Source organism: Myotis daubentonii, chromosome 18 (assembly GCF_963259705.1).
Source record: "Myotis daubentonii chromosome 18, mMyoDau2.1, whole genome shotgun sequence".
NCBI classification, from domain to species: domain Eukaryota; kingdom Metazoa; phylum Chordata; class Mammalia; order Chiroptera; family Vespertilionidae; genus Myotis; species Myotis daubentonii.
In genome coordinates this window covers 29070760-29092462 of record NC_081857.1, presented here as the reverse complement: position 1 = coordinate 29092462, position 21703 = coordinate 29070760, and the positions used below count along the sequence as shown (strand labels likewise).

The 21703-nt window shown below is 60.3% G+C and overlaps 3 protein-coding genes across 5 annotated transcripts; 1 reads left to right on the top strand and 2 right to left on the bottom strand.

Moving 5' to 3' along the window:
• Positions 1 to 919: 919 nt before the first annotated feature.
• KRTCAP2 (keratinocyte associated protein 2) lies at positions 920 to 5059 on the bottom strand. The gene is made up of 5 exons (XM_059675561.1): positions 4902 to 5059; positions 4416 to 4570; positions 4224 to 4287; positions 1307 to 1373; positions 920 to 1071 (listed from the first exon to the last, which is right to left on the bottom strand). Exons 1-5 carry the CDS (start codon positions 4981 to 4983, stop codon positions 951 to 953), a joined length of 489 nt encoding a protein of 162 aa, XP_059531544.1. The 5' UTR covers positions 4984 to 5059; the 3' UTR covers positions 920 to 950.
• Positions 5060 to 5759: 700 nt separating this feature from the next.
• Positions 5760 to 15363, top strand: TRIM46 (tripartite motif containing 46). 3 transcript variants are annotated; one of them, XM_059675557.1, is made up of 10 exons: positions 5760 to 6089; positions 7464 to 7725; positions 7958 to 8301; positions 9198 to 9341; positions 9454 to 9549; positions 10184 to 10437; positions 10729 to 10850; positions 11793 to 12095; positions 12891 to 13188; positions 14202 to 15363. In XM_059675557.1, the coding sequence occupies exons 1-10, from the start codon at positions 5763 to 5765 to the stop codon at positions 14593 to 14595; spliced, it is 2544 nt and encodes an 847-aa protein (XP_059531540.1). In that variant the 5' UTR covers positions 5760 to 5762; the 3' UTR covers positions 14596 to 15363. The 3 variants fall into 3 exon arrangements, with proteins under 3 accessions (XP_059531540.1, XP_059531543.1, XP_059531542.1); XM_059675560.1 differs by lacking the exon at positions 5760 to 6089 and adding an exon at positions 6623 to 6717; XM_059675559.1 differs by lacking the exon at positions 5760 to 6089 and adding an exon at positions 6896 to 6999.
• An 889-nt stretch (positions 15364 to 16252) lies between these two features.
• MUC1 (mucin 1, cell surface associated) lies at positions 16253 to 20704 on the bottom strand. The gene is made up of 7 exons (XM_059673299.1): positions 20567 to 20704; positions 18473 to 20139; positions 18323 to 18378; positions 18054 to 18187; positions 17771 to 17892; positions 17540 to 17686; positions 16253 to 16593 (listed from the first exon to the last, which is right to left on the bottom strand). The coding sequence occupies exons 1-7, from the start codon at positions 20625 to 20627 to the stop codon at positions 16525 to 16527; spliced, it is 2256 nt and encodes a 751-aa protein (XP_059529282.1). The 5' UTR covers positions 20628 to 20704; the 3' UTR covers positions 16253 to 16524.
• Positions 20705 to 21703: the final 999 nt, after the last annotated feature.

Sequence of the window (21703 nt, the reverse complement as noted above, 5' to 3'; positions counted from 1 at the left end):
GTGGCTCTAATCCTTGACCAGTTCTCTGACTCACTTCATCTTCACTGGGTCTTCCTCCCCATGCACATCCCATGCACAGGATTTTACGTCCTGGAAGGGCAGGTTCTTTCACCAACCCAACCAGGCACTGCAGAGAACACAGTACTGCACTGTGCACCCCTAAACCCACTCCACCCGGAGTGCGCCTCCTGCCCAAGGACAGGCGCTCTGGACACGGCTTCTCGCGGCAGCGCAGACAGCGTGGAACCCAAGAAGCCACACCTTTCATTTCTATGGGGTGGGGGGTTCCAAGGTGGACGGCCTTGTCCCTATTGTTTTACATACTCGGCTACAAATTAGGAAGTTCCTAATCCCTTGGCTACTAAACAGAGAAGAAAAACGAAGGCACCAGAACAAGGGTTTTTTGTTAATCCTCACCCGAGGATATTTTTCCGTTGATTTTTAGAGAGAGTGGAAGGAAGAACGAGAGAAAGATCGATGCGAGAGAAACGCATCAATTGCACACACCCTCCTGCACACACCCCGCCCAGGGCCGGGGAACCTACAACCAAGGTACATGCCCTTGACCAGAACCGAACCCAGGACCCTTCAGTCTGCGGGCCCATGCTCTATCCACTGAGCCAAACCGGCCAGGGCTACTCCAGTTCTGACAGGCCTCCCTGCACTGCAGCCTTTACCCCTTTTCTCAGAGGCCAAGACTGCAGATCATTGGCGCACTTTTCCTCCACGATGAAACACAGCATATGCCACTCCAGTGCCTGGCAAAGCACCTGGCCACTGATGACACTCTAAAATTTGGTAAAAATGAGCCTTACCATCCTTAAGGTCTGAAATAGCAGGTGCCCACGTGCCCTCACGTTCTGTACACCCATGTAGGCATTGGCAAAAGAGGGCCGCAGCTTATCACGACTCACAGAGCTACAAACAATCAACTTTATTGGTGTTCAGGGTCAGTTTCTCTTTTTGCTCTTGCCAGTGACCTTGGCTGGCATGAGGACTGGAGTGGTTGCCTGATACAGAGTGGAGGAGATCTTGTTGATGTAGTACAGACCAACCATGGAGAAGATGAAGCTACAGGGCGGAGACAAAAAGGTCCCGGCATCAATGGGCCTGCTGCCAGCCTGGTGCCTCCCAGGACTGACACCAGCATCAGGAGAACAATCCAGGCTCAGGTTTAAGAAAATGGGGAGGGGGAAAGGGGAGAAGAGAGGGGGAGGGAAATATGGGGAAGGGTGGAGCCATCAAAGGGCGGTCCAGGCCCGAGGGACAGGACACTGTACCCCTTACCCAGCGGGCAGGCACTTACCAGGTGGTGACACAGACTCGATGGATGAGGCCAGATGCAAAAAGAGCCAACAGGAGGCAGAAGAGAACTGGGGAGGCAAGAGAGCACAAGGGGTAGAGGTCAGAATGGAAATGCCGGCATTCATATGTCTAGTATTCCGAATACTAGGTACACGCCAGGGTTAATTGGTAGGTCAGGTACAGGCAGCCTGCAACTAGGACACCAGAGACGGCTGGGTGGAGGGCTGAGGTTGGCGCCAACCTGCCTTGTAAATGCATTTCCCGAGGGGCCTTCCGAATCTTGGGGAACCTGCTTAGAGGGATGTGGCCTGACGACAGCGGAAAAATGCAGATGGCCCTACTGATGCCCAGGACATGGGGGCAGATGCACGCTCAGCACCTGCTCTGCCCCAGCTATCACCCAACGTCCCTCTCCTGGCCTCCTTCCAGGGAAAAGCAACAGTGATAACAGAGTCTAAAGGGCACGGCTCGCTCCCTCTCTGGGAAGAGGGTCAAGGCCTCTCAACAGAAGCCAGCCAATGGGGATCGATTCATTAAACTGGCCAGTGGTGGACGCTGAGGGCCTCACTCCCTGGACATGGGATGGGGCAGAGTGTTTGGATACACACCCCCATGAGGCCAGGGCAGGCTCAGGGGCTAGAGAAGGACTGGAGAGAAAGTGGGGGAGGGGGGCAGAAAGCAAGGGCAAACCCCACCTGCCCGGTGGGAAAAGAGAGGCAAGAACCCTGCCCCACAACAAGGTTTCTCTCCAGTAAATGAAGACAATTCACATGGAACAACATCTAACAGGGAGAAGCCCTGGGGCTGCTGGACGGAAGGAGCTCTCGCTCGCAGCAGGGCTCGGTGGAGAGCAAGACCTAGAGGAGGGCTTCACACGAGATCGCATTGCTGTCAAATTTTCAAAAACACTTATAAGATATATGATTTTCTGACCCAAGTACAGTGGTTTTTAAATCTCCTTAAAGAAATCTGCTTATCCCTGGCGGGCAGCTCAGCTGGTAAGAGCATCCTCCAGGTTTGCGAAGGCTTCAGGGCACATACCAGGACCAACCAATGAATGCATAAGTGGAACAACAAATCAATGTTTCTCTCTCTCTAAAATCAATAAATAAATTTAAACTTTAAATAAAACAAATCTGCCTTCCCATCTGTGGTCTTGTTCCAACTTCGAAGGTTGTCTGATTTCTGGGAAACCCATCAATCAAGGATTTATTCTTCTGAGCATGGGCAGGCATTGTCTGATCCATTCCCTCGTTAAAAAGCTGATAGCTAGCCCTAACCGGTTTGGCTCAGTGGATAGAGCATCGGCCTACAGACTAAAAGGTCCCAGGTTCGATTCTGGTCAAGGGCATGTACCTTGGTTGTGAGCACATCCCCAGTAGGAGGTGTGCAGGAGGCAGCTGATCAATGTTTCTCTCTCACTGATGTTTCTGACTCTCTATCCCTCCCTCTTCCTCTCTGTAAAAAATCAATAAAATATATTAAAAAAAAAAAAAGCTGATGGTTAACCTGGGCAGGTGTGGCTCAGTGGTTGAGCATCCATCCATAAACCAGGAGGTCACAGTTCAATCACAGTGGGGGGCACGTAGGGGGAAGCCCATGGATAATTCTCTCTCATCATTGCCTCTATCTCTCCCTCTCCCTTCCTCTCTCTGAAATCAATAAAAACATATATTTTTTTAAAGTTGGAGTTCTTTTTTTATTTTTTTTAAATTAATTTCAGAGAGAAAGAGAGAGGGAGAGATAGAAACATCACTGATGAGAATCATTGATCAGCTGCTTCCTGCACGCCCTCTACTGGGGATCAAGCCGGCAACCTGGGCATGTGCCCTGATGGGGAATCGAACCTCCATGCTGAGCCACACTGGCCAGGCAACTTGGAGTTCTTTAAAAAAAAACAACACAGATAGTTATCTCAACTGGCACAATCTTTTCATCTTTAATGTACTTTTCAAAGAGTTCACCAAAACTATGAATCTGCGGTTTTCCTTTCATCGAGAAGTTCTCCTGCAGGGAAAAAAAAGTTCTCCTGCAGAAAGGTGTGAGGAGCCATATTTCTCCACCACTAGGTCCACCGGGACCACTGAGGACCAACACAACCAGTGGCTTCATGGGGCAGTGAGGGCAGAGGACAAGCAGCTGGCAGCCGGCCCCAGCGAAGGCATCAGGGCAGGGTGGTGAGAAGGGAACCCCCCTTCCCACCCCTGCCCCTGCCCCCACTGCCTTGGCTGCCCCAGCATCTGTGCTGGGACAGGAAGGGGCAGGGCCTCTGTGGGCAATTTCTGAGCATGCGGCATTCTTGGTGTGATCTGGCCTTGACACCTAATTTGCTTTATGAACTTAATTCTCCATAAATAACTAAATCACATCAAACCTCGATTGCATGAGCAGTAACAAGGGTCCTTTCAAACAGGAAGCCACCTAAAAGTTATTCTAATTTGGTCAGGACTCCTGCTCACATAGAAACTTGGTGTGTCCAACACTTAGGCTCTTCACAATCATCTCGGATAGAATTCACTGACACTGGGTCACCTTCACATCAGGACCCTCGTGAACTCGGTCCTTCTCGCTGCTGCTTCTGGTGGGAACAAGGAACGCACCCCCCCACACACACTCCCCACCCCCAGTACATGGATGGATGCAAAACGGGTGCACACGCGCCTGCGCCCCTCAAACATTCCCGGGGAACCAGCCATAAGGCAACCGAGTTTCTCGCTTTCAGAGGCCTTCTTTCCCAGCTCCAATCCCAGGAGCTAAAGTGCTGGATCCAAAGGTGTGATCTGTCCCCACGGCCTTACCCACCTACTTCCTTCTCCTGAACAACCATTACCTTCTAAGCGCCTGGAAACTCAGGTGGGGGGAGGGGGATGGGGGGTGGAAGAGAGGGTTCAAATCCTCAACCCCCAATTTTTACTTACTCTCCGGGAAGATCTTTGCTTGGAATCCTTTGCCAAAGACCAGATTCTCCAGGTTATTAAAGGCCTGGGTTGCGGGAATTAAGGAGCGGGGCAGAGCTGTGTGAGACACGGGGTGGGCACAAGCCTGCGTGGCCCGCCCCCCCCCACCTCCTACCCCCGAACCCCGCGCCCCGCTGCCCCGCAGGAGGATACAGTGAGCGAGAAGACGAACAGGCCGGAGCCGAGCAGGCCCCCCTGGATGGTGAGCCACTCGGTGGAGGCCAGCTGGCGGCTGTACATCTGCATCCCGGCGAAGAGCAGCAGGGACAGGAGGGAGGACAGCGCCAGCGACGTGCCCGTCCCCACCGCTGCGGGGCAGGAGAGAAGAGACGGGGAGTCGGGCCCGGCCCCCCCTCCAGGAGCCGCAGGCCGACGGGACAGGCAGGTCCGGGGGTTCGAGGGCCCGACACCTGCACGCACTCCCGGGCTGGCAGCCATGCTCCCCGACTCCCCACACTGCACCACGACGCCCAGAAAAGTCTCAGCCCCGGACGCCCGGCACCCTCCGGTCCCGTGCAAACTGGCCCGCCCCCTGGAACCCAGGACACGTCAGCTCTGCGGGGAGAGGACCAGGAAAGCGGGTCGACCCCAACTCCAACCCCAACTGGTTTGTCGGGAGTATCCCGCCGCCCCAGTTACCCATCACGCCCTCCGCTGGGTCCAACAGATGCCCCTGGCCCAGAAAGACGGGAGATGAACGGGCGCTGTGGCCTGTGCGCATGCGTCAGCTCCCGGCGCGCGCTAGCTTCCCCCGAGTCCTCCTCCTGCTCCCTCTCGGCGCCTTACGTGGCGCCCTCTCCCGGCGGGGAGGAAATATCGCGTCAAAGCGCATCTGGCCACCGCCCTAGCCCCCCGCCCTCACCCGCCGCCCGGGCAACTGCTGCCTCTAACGCCAGCTGCACTTAACTCTTTAAGTCACTGTGACTATGGCCATCACCTGTCCACCTCTGTCTTCTTTGCCATTGATGTCACCTCTAATGCCTGTTCCTCCAACCTCCCTCCTCCATGATCATTCCCTCGACATCTCTGTAGACTCTTTTTTAAAAATGTATTGGGGTTACATTGGTTAATATGATCATATGGGCTTCAAGTGGACATTTTTTCTCATTTAAAAAATATGTTTTCATTGATTTTTTTAAAAGAAAGATAGAGGAAGGGAGAAGGGGAGGGAGAGAGAAGCATCGATTGGTTGCCTGCCGCATGCACCCGACTGAGAATCGAATCTTCAACCTGGGTGCGTGCACTGACCGGGAACGGAACCAGGGGCCCTTGGGTGCGTGGGAGGACGCTCAACCCACTTTGCCACACCGGCCAGGGCGAGAGTGTGCATTTCTATGATACAAAATCTGTGCATTGCACTGTGTGCCCACCGCCCAAGTCCAACCACCTTCCGCCACCTCCCATAGACTCTCGGCCAAACCAAAATCTCGTCCTGCCAGCCTGGAGCCCAGCTTTCTCTAAACCGATCCTTCCGCTTGATATGAGCATGATTAGGAGGCAATGGAGGATGCGAACCTAAGAAATGGTTCTCTCTTCAAATACCATCCCATGCTACCCCACCACCGCCTTCTGAGAACCACGTGGGGAAAACTATTTCCCACCTCCCACCCCGACTGGCGCTGGTTGAGGCTCGTCCCTGGAGCATGCGCAGTGGTATTTTACCCCCACCCCTCCCCACACCCCCACCGGGCTCCTGCATTAAGCCCCGGGTTCTCAGCCGCTGCCGGGATCGGGCACCCGGGGGCAGACGGGCCAGGCAGGACCATGGCCGAGGGCGAGGACATGCAGACCTTCACTTCCATCATGGACGCGCTGGTCCGCATCAGTGTGAGTTAAGGTGGGGCCGAGGGGGAGGGGAAGGGGAGTGCAGGGGTTCGGGACCGGCCGGGACCTCCTCGAACAGGTGGGGATCCGGCCAGAGGCTGGGAGGCAGGGTGGGGGCGGAGAGGGCTGGTGATGCAGAAGGGACTGGGAGGGTCGGGATGCAGGGATGAGATGGTCATCCGGGGCCGCCCAGAGGCGGGTGCCGGGAGGGTGTCCATCTGCTGGGGCGTGAGGAACCGGGAGCTGCCGGGGCGCAGCGGGTGGGCTGGGGGAGCGGCCCCCGTGCACCGGGGCTGGGCTGCAGGGCAGTGGGGCTGCGCTGTGAGGACGGGGCGAGTGTGAGCTTGGAAAATTTCCAAGAAATCTGAGGGCAGGTAGGGGCGACGAAGGAGCTACCCCAGGGTGTAGCTCCCAATTTGGACAGCTCCACGAGACCCCACCCCACCGCACCCCCACTCCGGGCTGCCTCCCAGCCTCCTGCGGTTGTCATGGCAACTCATGCCCGGCTCTCCCAGGGGCGGTGCCAACCTTGCTCCCCCCACCATCACTTCCTCCCCCCTCCCTCCACGTCCCTCCCTCCTTTGTGTCAGCTGCGCCCCTGACCGGGATGGCTGCGAAGAGGGGGACCAAGGTGAGGTGAGGGGGTGGGGCATAGCGAGGACCCCCGCCACGAAGAAAGGGAGGGGTACTTCCGGTGGGGAGGGGGCGAGGAGGGAGGCTGCTTCTCCCTCGCTCGGGGAGGGGTTTGCGGGCAGCCCAGTAGCGTTGGGGGAAGGAGCGGGAGGTCCGGATGGTGGGGGGCAAAGGAGAATGGTTAGTATCGGGGGGCCGGAGGAGATGCCTGGGGAAGTGAGGATGGCGGATGGAGGCTGGGGAGGCCGCAGGCCAGAGCCGCGGCAGGAATACGGCCGTGGTGAGCAGGAGGATGGAGAGAGAGCTGCGCCTGCCTATAGGGAGGAGTCACGCGTGGGAGGGGGCGTGGGGTGTGCCAGAGAAGGGGGCAGGGGTCCCCTAGGTGTGGTGTCCTTGAGAGACGTGCCGGGGGCGGGAGCAGAGGAGCAGAGATGGGGGCGGGGAGCAGGGGGCAATGGCCAGGTGCAGGGGCTGCAGATCTGGCTGGGCCGGGGGAGTGGAGGGGGCGGAGCTTGGCGCTGGCGGTGGTACGATCTCCAAGCATCCCTCCTCCTGCGTAGGCCTTTAGCTCTGCCTCCGAGAAATAGAGGCAAGAGACAGGGCTGGGAAGGTCTGTGGACCAGGCCTGGGCTGGTACTGGGGGAAAGCCAGACGTAGCTGGTCTTGCCCCTGCCTGAGACCCCTTGGGGCCTGTCAAGATATCCCGCGTCCAAGCTCTGACCTAACCTCCTGGTCCCTCCACAGACGAGCATGAAGAACATGGAGAAGGAACTGCTGTGCCCAGTGTGCCAAGAGATGTACAAGCAGCCGCTGGTGCTGCCCTGTACCCACAACGTGTGCCAGGCCTGTGCCCGCGAGGTGCTGGGCCAGCAGGGCTATGTAGGCCACGGTGGGGACCCCAGCTCCGAGCCCACGTCTCCTGCCTCCACCCCTTCCACCCGCAGCCCCCGCCTGTCCCGCAGAACTCTCCCTAAGCCAGAACGCTTGGACCGGCTGCTGAAGTCAGGTGGGCTGGAGCCTGTGGGGTGGGGGTGAGGATGCTGGGATGTCCATCAGGAAGATGGGAGGGGTCATCCTTGGTCAGGGGCATCTGTCTGTCTTTCAGGGGGTGGAGCTTTTCCTCAGTCAGGCTCAGCTGAGCTATGACACAATAAAAAATTAATTTTTTAGTGGAACAGACTTCCCCCACCTCCAGCCAGCTGTAATTTTGACCTCCTACTTCCCCGGCCCATCCATAGGCTTTGGGACGTACCCCGGGCGGAAGCGAGGTGCTTTGCACCCCCAGGTGATCGTGTTCCCGTGCCCAGCCTGCCAGGGCGATGTGGAGCTGGGGGAGCGGGGCCTGGCAGGCCTGTTCCGGAACCTGACCCTGGAGCGCGTGGTGGAGCGGTACCGGCAGAGTGTGAGTGTGGGTGGCTCCATCCTGTGCCAGCTGTGCAAGCCCCCGCCGCTGGAGGCCACCAAGGGCTGCACCGAGTGCCGTGCCACCTTCTGCAACGAGTGCTTCAAGCTCTTCCACCCCTGGGGCACCCAGAAGGCCCAGCATGAGCCCACCCTGCCCACCCTCTCCTTCCGCCCCAAGGTGAGCGGCCCTTGCAGAGCCTGGGAAGGGAGGGGCCTGGTAGAAGTGGACGGGTGGGGTGCCTGGCCTTGTGAGCCTCCAAAAGGAGGTGGGCAGGGGTTTGCCGTTGCCAAGCTCCTTTCTCTGTAACAACAACAAAAAAGGCGCTGGAGGTTTGGGGGGGGGGGGGGCGCGGGTTAAGAGATCAACCGAAGGACTTCTTTGCATGCATATAAGCATAACCAATGGACACAAGACACTGGGGGGTAGGGGAGGCCGGGGGAATGTCAAGGGGGGCGGGGAAGGAGACATATGTAATACTCTTTGTAATACTTTAAGCAATAAAATAAAATTTAAAAAAATAAAACAAGTGGAAAGCAGGAAAAAAAAGGCGCTGGACCGATCCTCGAACACGGAGCCTTCATCCTATCTGCTGAAGGAGGCTGATGTGTGTCCTGCAATATCCACACTCGCAGGGCCGTTCAGAGGATCACATGAATTAATGTTTGTGAAAGTTATCTGTACACTGAAAGTCTGTATGCATTTATTCACTGAACAAATATGTAGCAAGCATCTAAGTGCCCAGCCCTATTCCAGGCATTGGGATATGGCAGAGACTAGGTGGACACGGTTAATTAGTGACCACAAGGCTAAGATTACTCGTCATCTTTAAGTTGTTGTTACCACGCCTCTGCTGAGGTAGATGAAGGGAGGAGGATGCCGGTGCCTGGAGGCTGCAGGAAAGGCTCTTTTTGATGCTAGTATGTACCACCAGGTGGCACTGTGGAGCGCAGCCCGCTGAGCTCCACTTCACCCCCACCTGGCCAATGGAGGGAGGGCACCTAACTGCTCCCGTAGTAGGTCACACCCTTACGCCGACCGTTGGCTGACTATGCCATTGCCCTTTCTGTCCCTAGGGCCTCATGTGCCCAGACCACAAGGAAGAGGTGACCCACTACTGCAAGACATGCCAACGTCTGGTATGCCAACTCTGCCGAGTGAGGCGCACCCACAGCGGGCACAAGATCACCCCGGTGCTCAGCGCCTACCAGGCCCTCAAGGTGAGCTAACCCCCACGCCGGGCTGCCTCCCAGCCTCGCATCCTCTCACACCTCCTCTTACTGCTAGCTTCTGCCGAGCCGGTATGATCCCCCCCTCTTTCTTCCCTCTTAGGACAAACTGACAAAGAGCCTGACATACATCCTAGGAAACCAGGACACAGTCCAGACCCAGATCTGTGAGCTGGAGGAGACCTTGAGGCACACTGAGGTGAGGGAGGGCATAGAGGTGGCCCTTGGCCCTACCTGGGCCTGGACACAGCAAGAGGGTATGGAGAGGCGTGGCCCCATCACCTGGCTGCAAGCTCAGGAAGTGGGGATCCATGAATGTCCAGGTTCTGACTAAACCAGGCTAGCAGGAACATCGGTGCCCTAGGGCAGGCTATACCTGGAGCTACAGTGGGGACAGGAGAGGGGGAGCTTGAAAAGTCCCAGGAAAGTAGTTCAGATGCCCTCAGGCTCGGAAACCTGCTGAGGATGGCACATATCCTGGAGCTAGGGTAAGGCGATGGCTCTGATCCCAGATTGCATACGTCAGCTGGTGCGGGCATGGGCAATGAGGGTGGCACAGACGCCACTGATGTTGGTACAGTCCCAGTGGTGATCTCTTTTGTTTGGGGGCGTCCTTAGGGATCATGGTGTGGGCACCAGAAAGGTTAGCACAAATGGCCAGGAGCTGAGGCCATGTGGGTATGTGGTGCCTTTGGACCCATAAGCCTGGCCCTGTTGAAATGGGTGGGTGGCATTTCCCCAGATGCTTTGTGATCCTAGCCATGGTGTGGGGCCCCGGGAGGCTGGCACAGGCACTACCTGCGAGAAGATAGTGAGTGTTGCTCTCTGGGCAGGTGAGTGGTCAGCAGGCCAAGGAGGAGGTGTCGCAGCTGGTGCGGGGTCTGGGCGCTGTGCTGGAGGAGAAGAGGGCGTCGCTGCTTCAGGCCGTAGAGGAATGCCAGCAGGAGCGGCTGGCCCGCCTCGGCGCCCAGCTCCAAGAGCACCGGAGCCTCCTAGATGGCTCAGGCCTGGTGGGCTACGCCCAGGAGGTCCTTAAGGAAACAGACCAGCCTTGCTTTGTGCAAGCAGCCAAGCAGTTACATAACAGGTACTTCAGGGCACAGCTCAGGGACACGGGCTCCGGGGGGGGGGGGGCGTTGGGGGGGTGCAGGGGCATCATGGCATGGTGTAGTCGTGTCCAAGACAGTGTCTCTAGTCCCGGCCGATGGAGAGCTGGGCCCGAGGATTTTCCCACCAGGCCAGACCAATCCCCAGCTTGCGTGAGGGGACGAGGAAGAGACCCATGCTGATGCCAGGGCTCAGGGGCAGGCAGGCAGAATCAAGGAGGAGGGTGGCGGCCCAGATGGCAGTGCCTGACCCTTGGGTGCCCCCATCCCAGGATCGCTCGGGCGACAGAGGCCCTCCAGATGTTCCGGCCAGCTGCCAACTCCTCCTTCCGCCATTGCCAGCTGGACGTGGGGCGAGAGATGAAGCTGCTGACAGAGCTGAACTTCCTTCGAGGTAAGGAGACGGCCAGGCCCCACGTCCTATTAGAGCCTTCCTCCCTCCTCCCCCAGCAGCGGGCCCGGGGGGCAGTGCCCACCGGGGACCTCCCAGCCTACTGCCCGGCCTGGCCAGCCACCCCTCCCACCCAGCCCACCGGCCACACCGGCCCCGCGCTCAGCGCTGCTTCTCCCTCTCTTTGTTTGTAGGCTGTGGCCACCGCGGACTCTGCTCGAGAGCACCCCAGGCAAGTCAGCGCCCGGGCCCCTGCTCCTCCCCCAGCCCCCCGCAGCTTGGCCACCACTCTTTGCTGCCTCCCCTGCCCTGCCTTAACCAGACTCTCGTCCTCCCCAGTCCTCCCCGGTCCTCCCCAGCCCAGTGGCCTCTCTTCCGCCTTCCTTAGGTGTTTGTCCAGTCCTTGCCCTTTGTCCTTATGACCCTCGTCCTCGGGCTTTTCTCCTCTTTTCCTTGACCTTTGTCTCCTGCCATCAAGCTTTTGCTCGCCCTCTGGTGTCCCCCCTCTGTCTTGCTGACCCTTGCCCCCTCCCTCCCGCTCTGTCCCCTCCTTCCGTTCAGTGCCCTCTTGCCTGGGTCCCAGTGGCCTTTCCCTGGGGCTGCTCTTTATTCCTAGGAGAAAAGGGTCATAGAAGGAAGGGTCTCCCTCGGGCCTGAGGCCCGCATGTGACAGGGAGGAAACTGAGGCCCAGGAGGGGGAGGTAACTGGCCGAGGCCAGTGCGCAGACAAGACCAGCACCCAGGCCTCCTGCCTGCCCAGCGAGCACCTGCCTCTCTCCTCCCTTGGGCTCTGCCTGCCCATCCCTGCCCAGGGCCCAGCTGGGTCTCTCCCCGGGTCCCTCTCACCCACACTCACCCCCCGGCTCCCGCTGCTTTCCCTCTTCCCGCCTCCCTCCATGCCCGGCCAGCGGCCAGCCCGACTGACCCGACTGTCTCTCCCAACAGTGCCCGAGGCTCCGGTCATCGACACGCAGCGCACCTTCGCCTACGACCAGATCTTCCTGTGCTGGCGGCTGCCCCCGCACTCGCCGCCTGCCTGGCACTACACCATTGAGTTCCGGCGCACAGACGTGCCTGCCCAGCCGGGCCCCGCCCACTGGCAGCGGCGGGAGGAGGTGAGGGGCACCAGTGCCCTGCTGGAGAACCCCGACACCGGCTCCGTGTACGTGCTGCGTGTCCGCGGCTGCAACAAGGCTGGCTATGGCGAGTACAGTGAGGACGTGCACCTGCACACCCCCCCAGCGCCCGGTGAGTGGGCCAAGGGGTGGGCACAGGGTGGCACAGACAGGGCACAGGGCATGCTGGGGCCCAGGCACTGACCGGCGGGGCCGGGTGAGCGCTGGAGAGACGGGATGATGCCGGGGGTCACACTCACTCACTCTGGAGCTAGGTTTGCTGGGTTCGCATCCCAGCTCTGCCTCTTGCCAACCGTATGGCTTTGGGCAAGTTTTTCAGCCTCTCTGAACTTCAAGTTCCTCTTCTGTAGGGGTATGTACAATACTCACCTCAGAGGGCTGTTGTGAGAATTAACTGAATTGATTCATGTAAAGTCTTAACAGAGTTTCCACCTCAAGTAAGGGCTCAATAAGTGACAGTACAATGACTGTCCAGAACATAGTGTGGACCCTGGGACACAGGCATTATCACCCCTGCCACCCAGGGGCGGACGAGGGAGGGGCTGGATGTCAGGACCAGATGTGAGCACCAGAGTGTGGGCTGGGAGGTGCAGGCAGATGTGGGGATGTCGCCACATGGAACGGAACAGCCGGGGGAAGGGGTGAGAGGATGCCCTGTGAGTCAGCTGGTCTGGGGACCGGTTTCCGTGTCCACGAGTCATCACTCGACTCCTCGGGGGGCCCATGCCCACTTGGAATCTCCCCTTCTGGCCTCCCTGTGCCCCTCGTTCCAGTTCCCCGGGCCCTGTTCCCAATGCCCTGGGCAGCGCGTTCCATGTTCTGAAACCTCCCAGTGTCCTGTCCTCGCGCCTCAGTCCCCAGTTTGTCCCTGAGGTCCTTCCTTTTGTCTCAACCTCCCCCACTCCAGTCCTTCACTTCTTCCTCGACGGCCGCTGGGGCGCCAGCCGGGAGAGGCTGGCCATCAGCAAGGACCAGCGGGCGGTGCGCAGCGTGCCCGGGCTGCCCCTGCTCCTGGCCGCCGAGCGGCTGCTCACTGGCTGCCACCTGAGTGTGGACGTGGTCCTGGGCGATGTGGCCGTGACTCAGGGCCGCAGCTACTGGGCCTGCGCCGTCGACCCAGCCTCCTACCTGGTCAAGGTGGGCGTCGGGCTGGAGAGCAAGCTTCAGGAGAGCTTCCAGGGCGCCGCCGATGTGATCAGCCCCAGGTCAGGCCGCTCTGGCAGGGAGGGGGTGGGGGACCCGGGGTGGAGAGCTGGGGGCAGGATGGGGTGGCAAGAGGAGCACAGACTTGCTGGGGTGGAGCTGGGGGAGACTGAGGAGGAAGCAGTAAAGTCATGGAAGCCCAGACCGGGGCCTGTGGCCAGGGGAAGTGAGGGAGGGGTCAGGGGAGGGGCTCTGAGGACTGGGTTTTGGAGTGTGTGGCTGGGGAAGGAGAGGAAAGAAGAGGGAACCACCTCCACTTCCTACCATCTGTCACTCAAGATAGACCGTCTCTCCACGCCTCCACACCATTCCCCGATATCCCATTTCCAACCTCCTCTCCCCACGAACGCCTTCTCTCCCCACGAACGCCTTCCCTCCCATACCTTTTTGACCCATATCTTTTCACGCCCTAAAATTCTCCCCTTAAACTCTCCATCTCCACACCCTCTCATCCCTAACACCCTATTTAACACCCTCCTGCGCGTGCCTTCCTGCCTGAGCCCTTCCTCCCAGCTCTCTGCCCATGAGCAGCTCGGCCCCCAATCCCAATCCTGAGAGCTCTCATCCGGGACACCAGTCTTCCCTCATCTCTCCCAACACCTAACCTTCCCACATCCTCTCTCTGCGCCTCCTTCACCAGGACTTAGTCACAAACTCCTCCCTCTCCCAGCTTCTCCAACCCTCAGAGCCCTCTCCCCGCGGGATGTCCCCAAACCTCACTTCTCACACCTTCCCCTGAAACGGCTGCATGTCTGCCGGGCGCTGTATCAGCACCTTGCCTGTCCTTTTCCCGATACCTCTCGTGCCAGCGTGACTTCCTTTCAGTGCCCTTGTCTGCCAAACCACACCCCGACCCTACATTCTACCCCGTCTCTTCGACGTGGTTTCTCCTCCATTTCCCAAATCCACCCTTTCAACCAGCGTTCCGCACTTCCCACGCCTCAGCCGTCTGGGACCCATCCCCCACCCCCTTCCTCCACCCCAACACCCTGCTACCCAGTGCCCTCTCCTGCAGGTACGACCCGGACAGCGGGCACGACAGCGGGGCCGAGGATGCCACGGTGGAGGCGTCGCCGCCCTTCGCTTTCCTCACCATCGGCATGGGCAAGATCCTGCTGGGCGCCGGGGCCAGTGCCAGCGCAGGGCTGACGGGGAGGGACGGCCCGGCCGCCGGCTGCACCGTGCCCCTGCCCCCCCGCCTGGGCATCTGCCTGGACTATGAGCAGGGCCGGGTTTCCTTCCTGGACGCGGTGTCCTTCCGGGGGCTCCTGGAGTGCCCCCTGGACTGCTCGGGGCCCGTGTGCCCCGCCTTCTGCTTCATTGGGGGGGGTGCTGTGCAGCTGCAGGAGCCCGTGGGCACCAAGCCCGAGAGGAAGGTCACCATCGGGGGCTTCGCCAAGCTGGACTGACGGTCTCCGGCCCCCCGAGGCCCTGGCCCTCTGAGCTTCCTGGAGCCGGGTGATCCCTCCGGCAGCTTTCCCCTCAGCCTCTTCCTACCAGGTGGTCCTATCCTTCCCCCCGTGTCTGTGTCTCCCCAGGGCCTTCTCTTGACCAAGGGACACTCCCCCGCTCACCTCTCTGGCTGACCGCCACTTCTCCACTGCCTGTTCATCCAGACCCCACCCCACCCAGTTCCTGCTCCATCCTCTGCCCGTGGCATCCCACCACGTCATGGGAGAGCCCTGCCCCCACCCCGGCCCGTTCTCCCCAGCACTCAGGCCAATGGGCAGGGAGCTCCCGGAACACCGGGCATGATCCCCGCTCTACCCTCTGCCCTGCCGAGCTGCCTGCCCACCGATGCTGACCGATGGCCTTAGCGTGGGCAGGCTTTGCCGACCCTGCCTAGGCATTCCCGGGAGGGGCAGAGGACCCTCTCCTGTGTGTGTGTGGGTCCCCGTGCCCTGCAGCCGCATGCCCGTAGCCCCTCTCCCTCTTGCATGCTTCCTTTGTCCCGCACCCGCACCCGCACCCACGCAGATGTGCGGCGGCTCCCTTTGGGGCCACACGCAGGTTGGATGTCCCCATTGGGTTGGGCCAGGCAAGACCTGGGGCCCACTGCTGCCCCCCTGTGGTAGGGACTGCGAGGCCTGTGCCAAGCAACAGCTGTCATTTTCATGGTTTATACACAATAAACTGTGATGCCGGGCACATCTCCGCCTTCCCTGAGCCCGACCATTCCTCTTAGTTTCTGTGCTGGGTGTGGCTGCCGGAGGGATCCGGTGCTCAGCTGTCACTCAGCAGGGCTGCCTGATGGGTATGGCCCTAAGGCGAGGAGGTCCCCCAGCCAGGGGCTCCCAAGCCTCCTGCCCACACAGGTGCCCGGCCCAGGCCTGAGCCCACCATGGCCGCCAGGGGGCGCATGGCTCTGGTGACCTCCTGTGTCCCCTGATGAGGGTGGGACACCAGCTCCCACACCCTGAGGGAATGTGGTTGAGCTCAAAGGGGCAGGGAACCGGAACCACTTCCCCATTCCCAGGGTGGGTGCGGGGAGCAGACCCCACAGCCAGCGGGGCGGATGGGGGGGCCCATGGCCAGGGAGGGGACTGGGCTTGGCTCCAGCCCCGGATCTAACACTTATCAGGCCGTGTTGACTCTGGGGCTGCGATCCCCTGTTGACTTTGTGGCTGTTATCGCTGCCTGAGGACTTACTTCACACCCGAGCAGCTCAGAATAGAACCGCCTGAGGGCATCCTGCCAAGGGGAGAAGAGGGTGCGGGCCGGCCAGCCCCCAGCCAGGGTGAAACCAGGGGCGAGCCATGGGTGCGCAGGCCGAGCAGGCCCAGGCCAGAAACCTAACTTAGGTTTCGTTTCCTCCTTCCTCTTGTGCCGCCATCCTCTTGTGCCGCCAGCGATGGGGGAGAGGTGACTCAAATTCTTCCACCAGCCACTCCTGACCCAACGTCATCTCTCCACACCCCCTGCTGCCCAAATGAACCCTGCTCCTGGCCTTCTTTCCTCCCTGCCTCCTCCCCCAAAGTCCCCTCCAGACCCCCCCCGCACATACATCCTGATCTCCCCTCCTGTCTGAGGGTCACAGATGACAGATCAGAAGTTAGAGCCAGAGCGGAGGAGGCCCATGTTTTATTCAGCCATGTACAAGTTCCCACTCCGACTTGGGGGCTTTCGGGGCCAGTCCTGGAGCCACTGCCCCAGGCGCATCCCCAGGGGCCAGGATGGGCTTCCCGGGGCTGAGATGGGTTAGGGCCGCGCAGGAGGCTGCGAGCAGCCCACCGGAACTCCCAGCTCACCAGTCCAGAAAAAGGGGGAGGGGGCACTGGTGGTGAAGACCAAGACCATGACAGAGGCCACTGGCCGGATGCTCAGCGGGCAACGTGCCCCTACAAGTTGGCAGAAGTGGCTGCTGGGTTCGTGTAGGAGAGGCTGCTGCCACCATTGCCTGCAGAAACCTAGGTGAGGGGGGAAGGGGTCCAGGCTGACGGGCAGAAGCTTCCCTGGGAGAAGCCGCCACCCCAGGGCCCCTGGATGGCACCCAGGCTGGGGTAGTGGTCTGGGAGCCTGACTAGCTCTCGAAGGGTTAATTTGGAGAGAGCACCTGCCAGGCACCACCAGCAGCCAGGTGACTGTAAACAGGGCCTTTCCTCCTCCCTCTGCTCCCCTGCACTCCCTCCCCTTGGTTCTCATCAGCCCCCTCACGGTCCCCTCCTGCCCGGTCCCCTCCTGCCCGTCTCCCTCCATTCTAGGCTCTTCCAGCCCCCGAAGGCGTGTGTGCTCATCTGTGTGAAACAGGGAGAAGGAAGTCCCAGGAGCGGGGAGATGGGGTCAAGGAAAGAAAAGTCCCCTCCCCCACCTGGAGTTCCAGCCCCAGGTGATCAAGTAATTATTTACTAGTCCTACAGAGAAGGCCCAGGGAGGGAAGGAGGAGGAGGGTCCTTGCTTCCCCGAGACTCCCAAGAACCCCCGCCCAGGCTCACCTGGCTTGGTGAGACTTCAGCCTTGGAATCGGAGACCCCCCCCAACATTCCCCAACCTACCCTCCATTCTTAGGAGAAGAGTGGGGGGACAGGCGCTCACTCCTTGTCAGTCCTGTGTGACGGGTGCCCACCCATTTCACCTCTGGGCATCCCAGCCACAGCAGGGCCCCAGTCCGGCTGACCAGCGAACGCTCTCCTGGTAGTGGGGACACTCCCTCATGAGGTCCCCTTTCTTCCACGGTCTCCCCAGGCCTTTCCCCTAGAACTCTCCTGACCGCCACCCACCTCCTTGCCAGGCGCTCCACTGCTTGCTTCATGTCACTCCTCACCTTTTCTAAGTTCTTTGGATTTTGCAAGTACCCCTGCCGGGCCCCTTCCCAGGAAAAGCCTCTTCTCCCTCCACCGTGGTGCCCGTCCTCACCTCCTCATAAGGGCTACGTTTGGTACCAGGGGGCACATAGCGCCCGTGGGTGTGGTAGGTGGGGTACTCGCTCATAGGATGGTAGGCATCTCGGGTTGGGAAGAGGTCCAGCTGCCCACAGCTCTTCCGGCGGCACTGACACACCGCCTGGGGGAGACAGGAGGTTAGGGGGAGCCACGGAGTTCCTTCTAGCTGGGGGACTCTGGGTAGAGCTGAAGACTGAGCACTTACCAGGGCAATGAGATAGATGATGACCAGCGCAACCAGAACACAGACCAGCACCAGCAGGGCAATGCCCCAGCCAGGTACCCCGGACCCAGGCCGGGAAGAGGAAGGAAATGACACATCATCCACTGAAAGGAAAAGCGGTCAGTCATCCGGGCAGTTTCCCAAAGGAGGGGACCTCCCCCTCTACCCCCCGGGGAGAAGATGGAATCCAGCCGGAATCAGGATGCTGGGGAGTGAGTGGCCCTAGAAGCTTCCTGCTGGCCTGAGGCGAGGAAAGTGGCCTCACCAATAAGTCTTGAGATGACCCAGTTGTATCTCTTTTCATGTGATTCATCTAGAAGAAACTGTGCCGCTACCTTGTTGGCATTGGTGGTGCCCTCTCGGAAGGCCAGAGTTGACTCCGCCACCACAGATCCTGGCCTGCTCACAGGGAAATGAGCAATTCAGGTGCAGGTCCCAGCTTCTGGGCACTTCCCCCAACCACCAGTGACCAGTCCTTCCCCACAATCACAACAACATTTACCCACCCAGGCGGAGTCCACACCCAGACTGTACCTGAACTTTACGTTAGAGGAGCCCAGAAAATTCTCCTGCTTGTAAATCTGCAAAATCTGGGGGGAGAGGGTGGGTACTAAGTTTGGTGCACGGGTTCGAGCAGCTCTGAAGCTGCTGCAAAGGAGCACGTGGAGGAAGGCAGTTACTCACCCATTCAGTCACGTTTCTCTGCAGCACCTGGTAATAGTTAGTGCTGGGGTCTTCCAGGGAAGAGTTAAACGGGAGGTTCAAAATACGAAAGGACAGGAAGAAGAAGGACAAGCTATGATTGGAAGAGGTGAGGGGCACTATGCTACCGCTAGTGCTACTGGCTGTAGTCCTGGTTCTGTGGCTGGCAAGGGTGGTGGGAGTATCAGAGTGGCTGGGAACTGAGGATGGAGTGCCCTTGCCAACTGGGGTGGTGGTAGCCTTGGCAGAAGTGCTCTTGTGCGCTGGAGTGGCTGCCACACTTGAGGCAGGGCTGGTGGCCGGGGAAGAGGTGGCATCGGGGACTGCAGTGGTGGCCGAGGTTGAGGCAGAGCTGGTGGCCGGGGAAGAGGTGGCATCAGGGGCTGCAGTGGTGGCCGAGGTTGAGGCAGAGCTGGTGGCCGGGGAAGAGGTGGCATCGGGAGCTGGAGTGGTGACCACACTTGAGGCAGGGCTGGTGGCCAGGGAAGAGGTGGCATCGGGGGCTGCAGTGGTGGCCGAGGTTGAGGCAGAGCTGGTGGCCGGGGAAGAGGTGGCATCGGGAGCTGGAGTGGTGACCACACTTGAGGCAGAGCTGGTGGCCGGGGAAGAGGTGGCATCGGGGGCTGCAGTGGCGGCCGAGGTTGAGGCAGAGCTGGTGGCCGGGGAAGAGGTGGCATCGGGAGCTGGAGTGGTGACCACACTTGAGGCAGGGCTGGTGGCTGGGGAAGAGGTGGCATCGGGAGCTGGAGTGGTGACCACACTTGAGGCAGAGCTAGTGGCCGGGGAAGAGGTGGCATCGGGAGCTGGAGTGGTGACCACACTTGAGGCAGGGCTGGTGGCCAGGGAAGAGGTGGCATCGGGAGCTGGAGTGGTGACCACACTTGAGGCAGGGCTGGTGGCCAGGGAAGAGGTGGCATCGGGAGCTGGAGTGGCTGCCACACTTGAGGCAGGGCTGGTGGCCGGGGAAGAGGTGGCATCGGGAGCTGGAGTGGTGACCACACTTGAGGCAGGGCTGGTGGCCGGGGAAGAGGTGGCATCGGGAGCTGGAGTGGTGACCACACTTGAGGCAGAGCTGGTGGCCGGGGAAGAGGTGGCATCGGGGGCTGCAGTGGTGACCACACTTGAGGCAGAGCTGGTGGCCGGGGAAGAGGTGGCATCGGGGGCTGCAGTGGTGACCACACTTGAGGCAGAGCTGGTGGCCGGGGAAGAGGTGGCATCGGGAGCTGGAGTGGTGACCACACTTGAGGCAGAGCTGGTGGCCGGGGAAGAGGTGGCATCGGGAGCTGGAGTGGTGACCACACTTGAGGCAGAGCTGGTGGCCGGGGAAGAGGTGGCATCGGGGGCTGCAGTGGTGGCCACACTTGAGGCAGAGCTGGTGGCCGGGGAAGAGGTGGCATCGGGGGCTGCAGTGGTGGCCGAGGTTGAGGCAGAGCTGGTGGCCGGGGAAGAGGTGGCACTGGGGGCTGCAGTGGTGGCCACACTTGAGCCAGGGCTGTGAGTGGGGAGTGAGCTGCTGCTTGTGCTCACAGAACTTCTGTCAGTGAACCTGGACACTGGGCTGCTTTGGGCAGTCACAGTCTGTGTATTTTCCGAGTGGCTTGTGTGGCCAGAGGTTGTAGGAACCATTTGAAGGGGAGTGATGGGAGGAGCTGTAAGAAATTGAGAATGAGGTTCAGGGGTAAATCAGAACCAGGAGGAAATACTTCCTCTAGCACTTGGAGAGTCATGCTAGGAGGATCTGGGGAGCAGGCCCTTGAGTCAGCCCTCGTCCTCCCTCCCAGCTGCGGCCTCCCTCTCTTCCCACACCCTCCGCTCCCGCTTTAGCCATTCTCCACTCCTAAGATGTACCTCCCCTGCCGCTCCCACTCCCACCCCCACCCTGCACTTCTCTTCAGGAAATTCACCGGCCCCTGGCACCCATTCTCCTGGGGGGTCGTCTCTTAGCCTGTCTCCTTTATTCTGGCACAGACTAGCCACCTGTCTGCCATTTCTGCCTTGTGGGGTGCCATCTGCCAGGAAACAAAACCCACAGAAAGGCTGTGCAGGGCAGCCCCTTCCCCACCTTGTGCCCCTCACCTGTCAGCACCGGGACTAGCAGCAGCAGGAAGAAGCGAGGGGCCTGGATGCCTGGTGTCATGGTGGTGGTGAACCGGGTGGGGAGGGGGCAGACCAGATTGCGGCCGGCACTGGGCACTGCGTGTGAGGTGGAGCAGCACAGGTGCCGGCTGTTTTATACTGGTCTCCCCCCCCCCCCCCACCCCGCCCGCCAGAGCAGGTGACAGGTGACAAACCCCGCCCCTCCTCCATTCCCGACCTCCTCTCTCTTCCTCCTCCTCCCCAACCATTCCTGTCCCCTCAGGTAGGGCACATGGACTCCAATCATTCAACTCTCTGACAACCTGTTTGTTCTCGAGTTGGCCTCCCCTTTTCACCAACCACTCCCTGGCTTCAGAAGGCGGGGTGTGTGTGCGTGTGTGTGTTTGTGAAAGTGGGGGAGTCTGGGACCTGGGTCCCCAAGACCTTAGTTTTAGCCCCAGGGCAACAGCCAAGGTTAGAAAGGTAACAGAGAAAGCGGGCTAGGTTACGGCTGGGAAGCTCACCCTCAGCCCCCCACCCCAGGGCTCCCTGGGGCCCTCGGAGCCCCGCTCTGGGGCTGGGAAGAGAAGGGGAGGCTTGCGAGGAGCGGACTAGGTGTTGGCTTTGGACGCCCCCCCCTTCCCGGAATAGCCCCACCTTGCTCTCCGCTCCCTGTCCCGTTCTGCAGCTCTGCCCCGAACCTACAGCCCCGCCCCTGCCGGACTCTCCAGCAGACTGAGTTCCTTCCTTGGCTCTCTCCCGAGAAGGGAGCGGGGAAGAAATTTCCGCTTAAAGGACGAAACCGCGAAACCGCCGAACTCTAGGTCTTCCCTCCCCAGCCCTCGGCCGGGTAGCGGGCCGCCCGCGGTGGCCAGGCTCTCCTGCCCTCTGGTGGCCGCACGGAGCCCACGACGCCTGCCCCGGCGGGTGGGGAGGCTGCCCGGGTCGGGGAGGAGGTTGGACGGCGGCGCTGCCTAACCGGGGGCGGGAGAGGCTGGGGAGGGCAGCGCCCCGGGGAAAAGAGCCAGTGGCTGGGACAGAGAAGGGGAGGAATGCAGTGCGCCACCGACCGAGAGGCTGGGGACCGTAGGAGGGACTCGGGCGCGTGGGGCGATGTCTGCAGGAAATGGCGCTCAG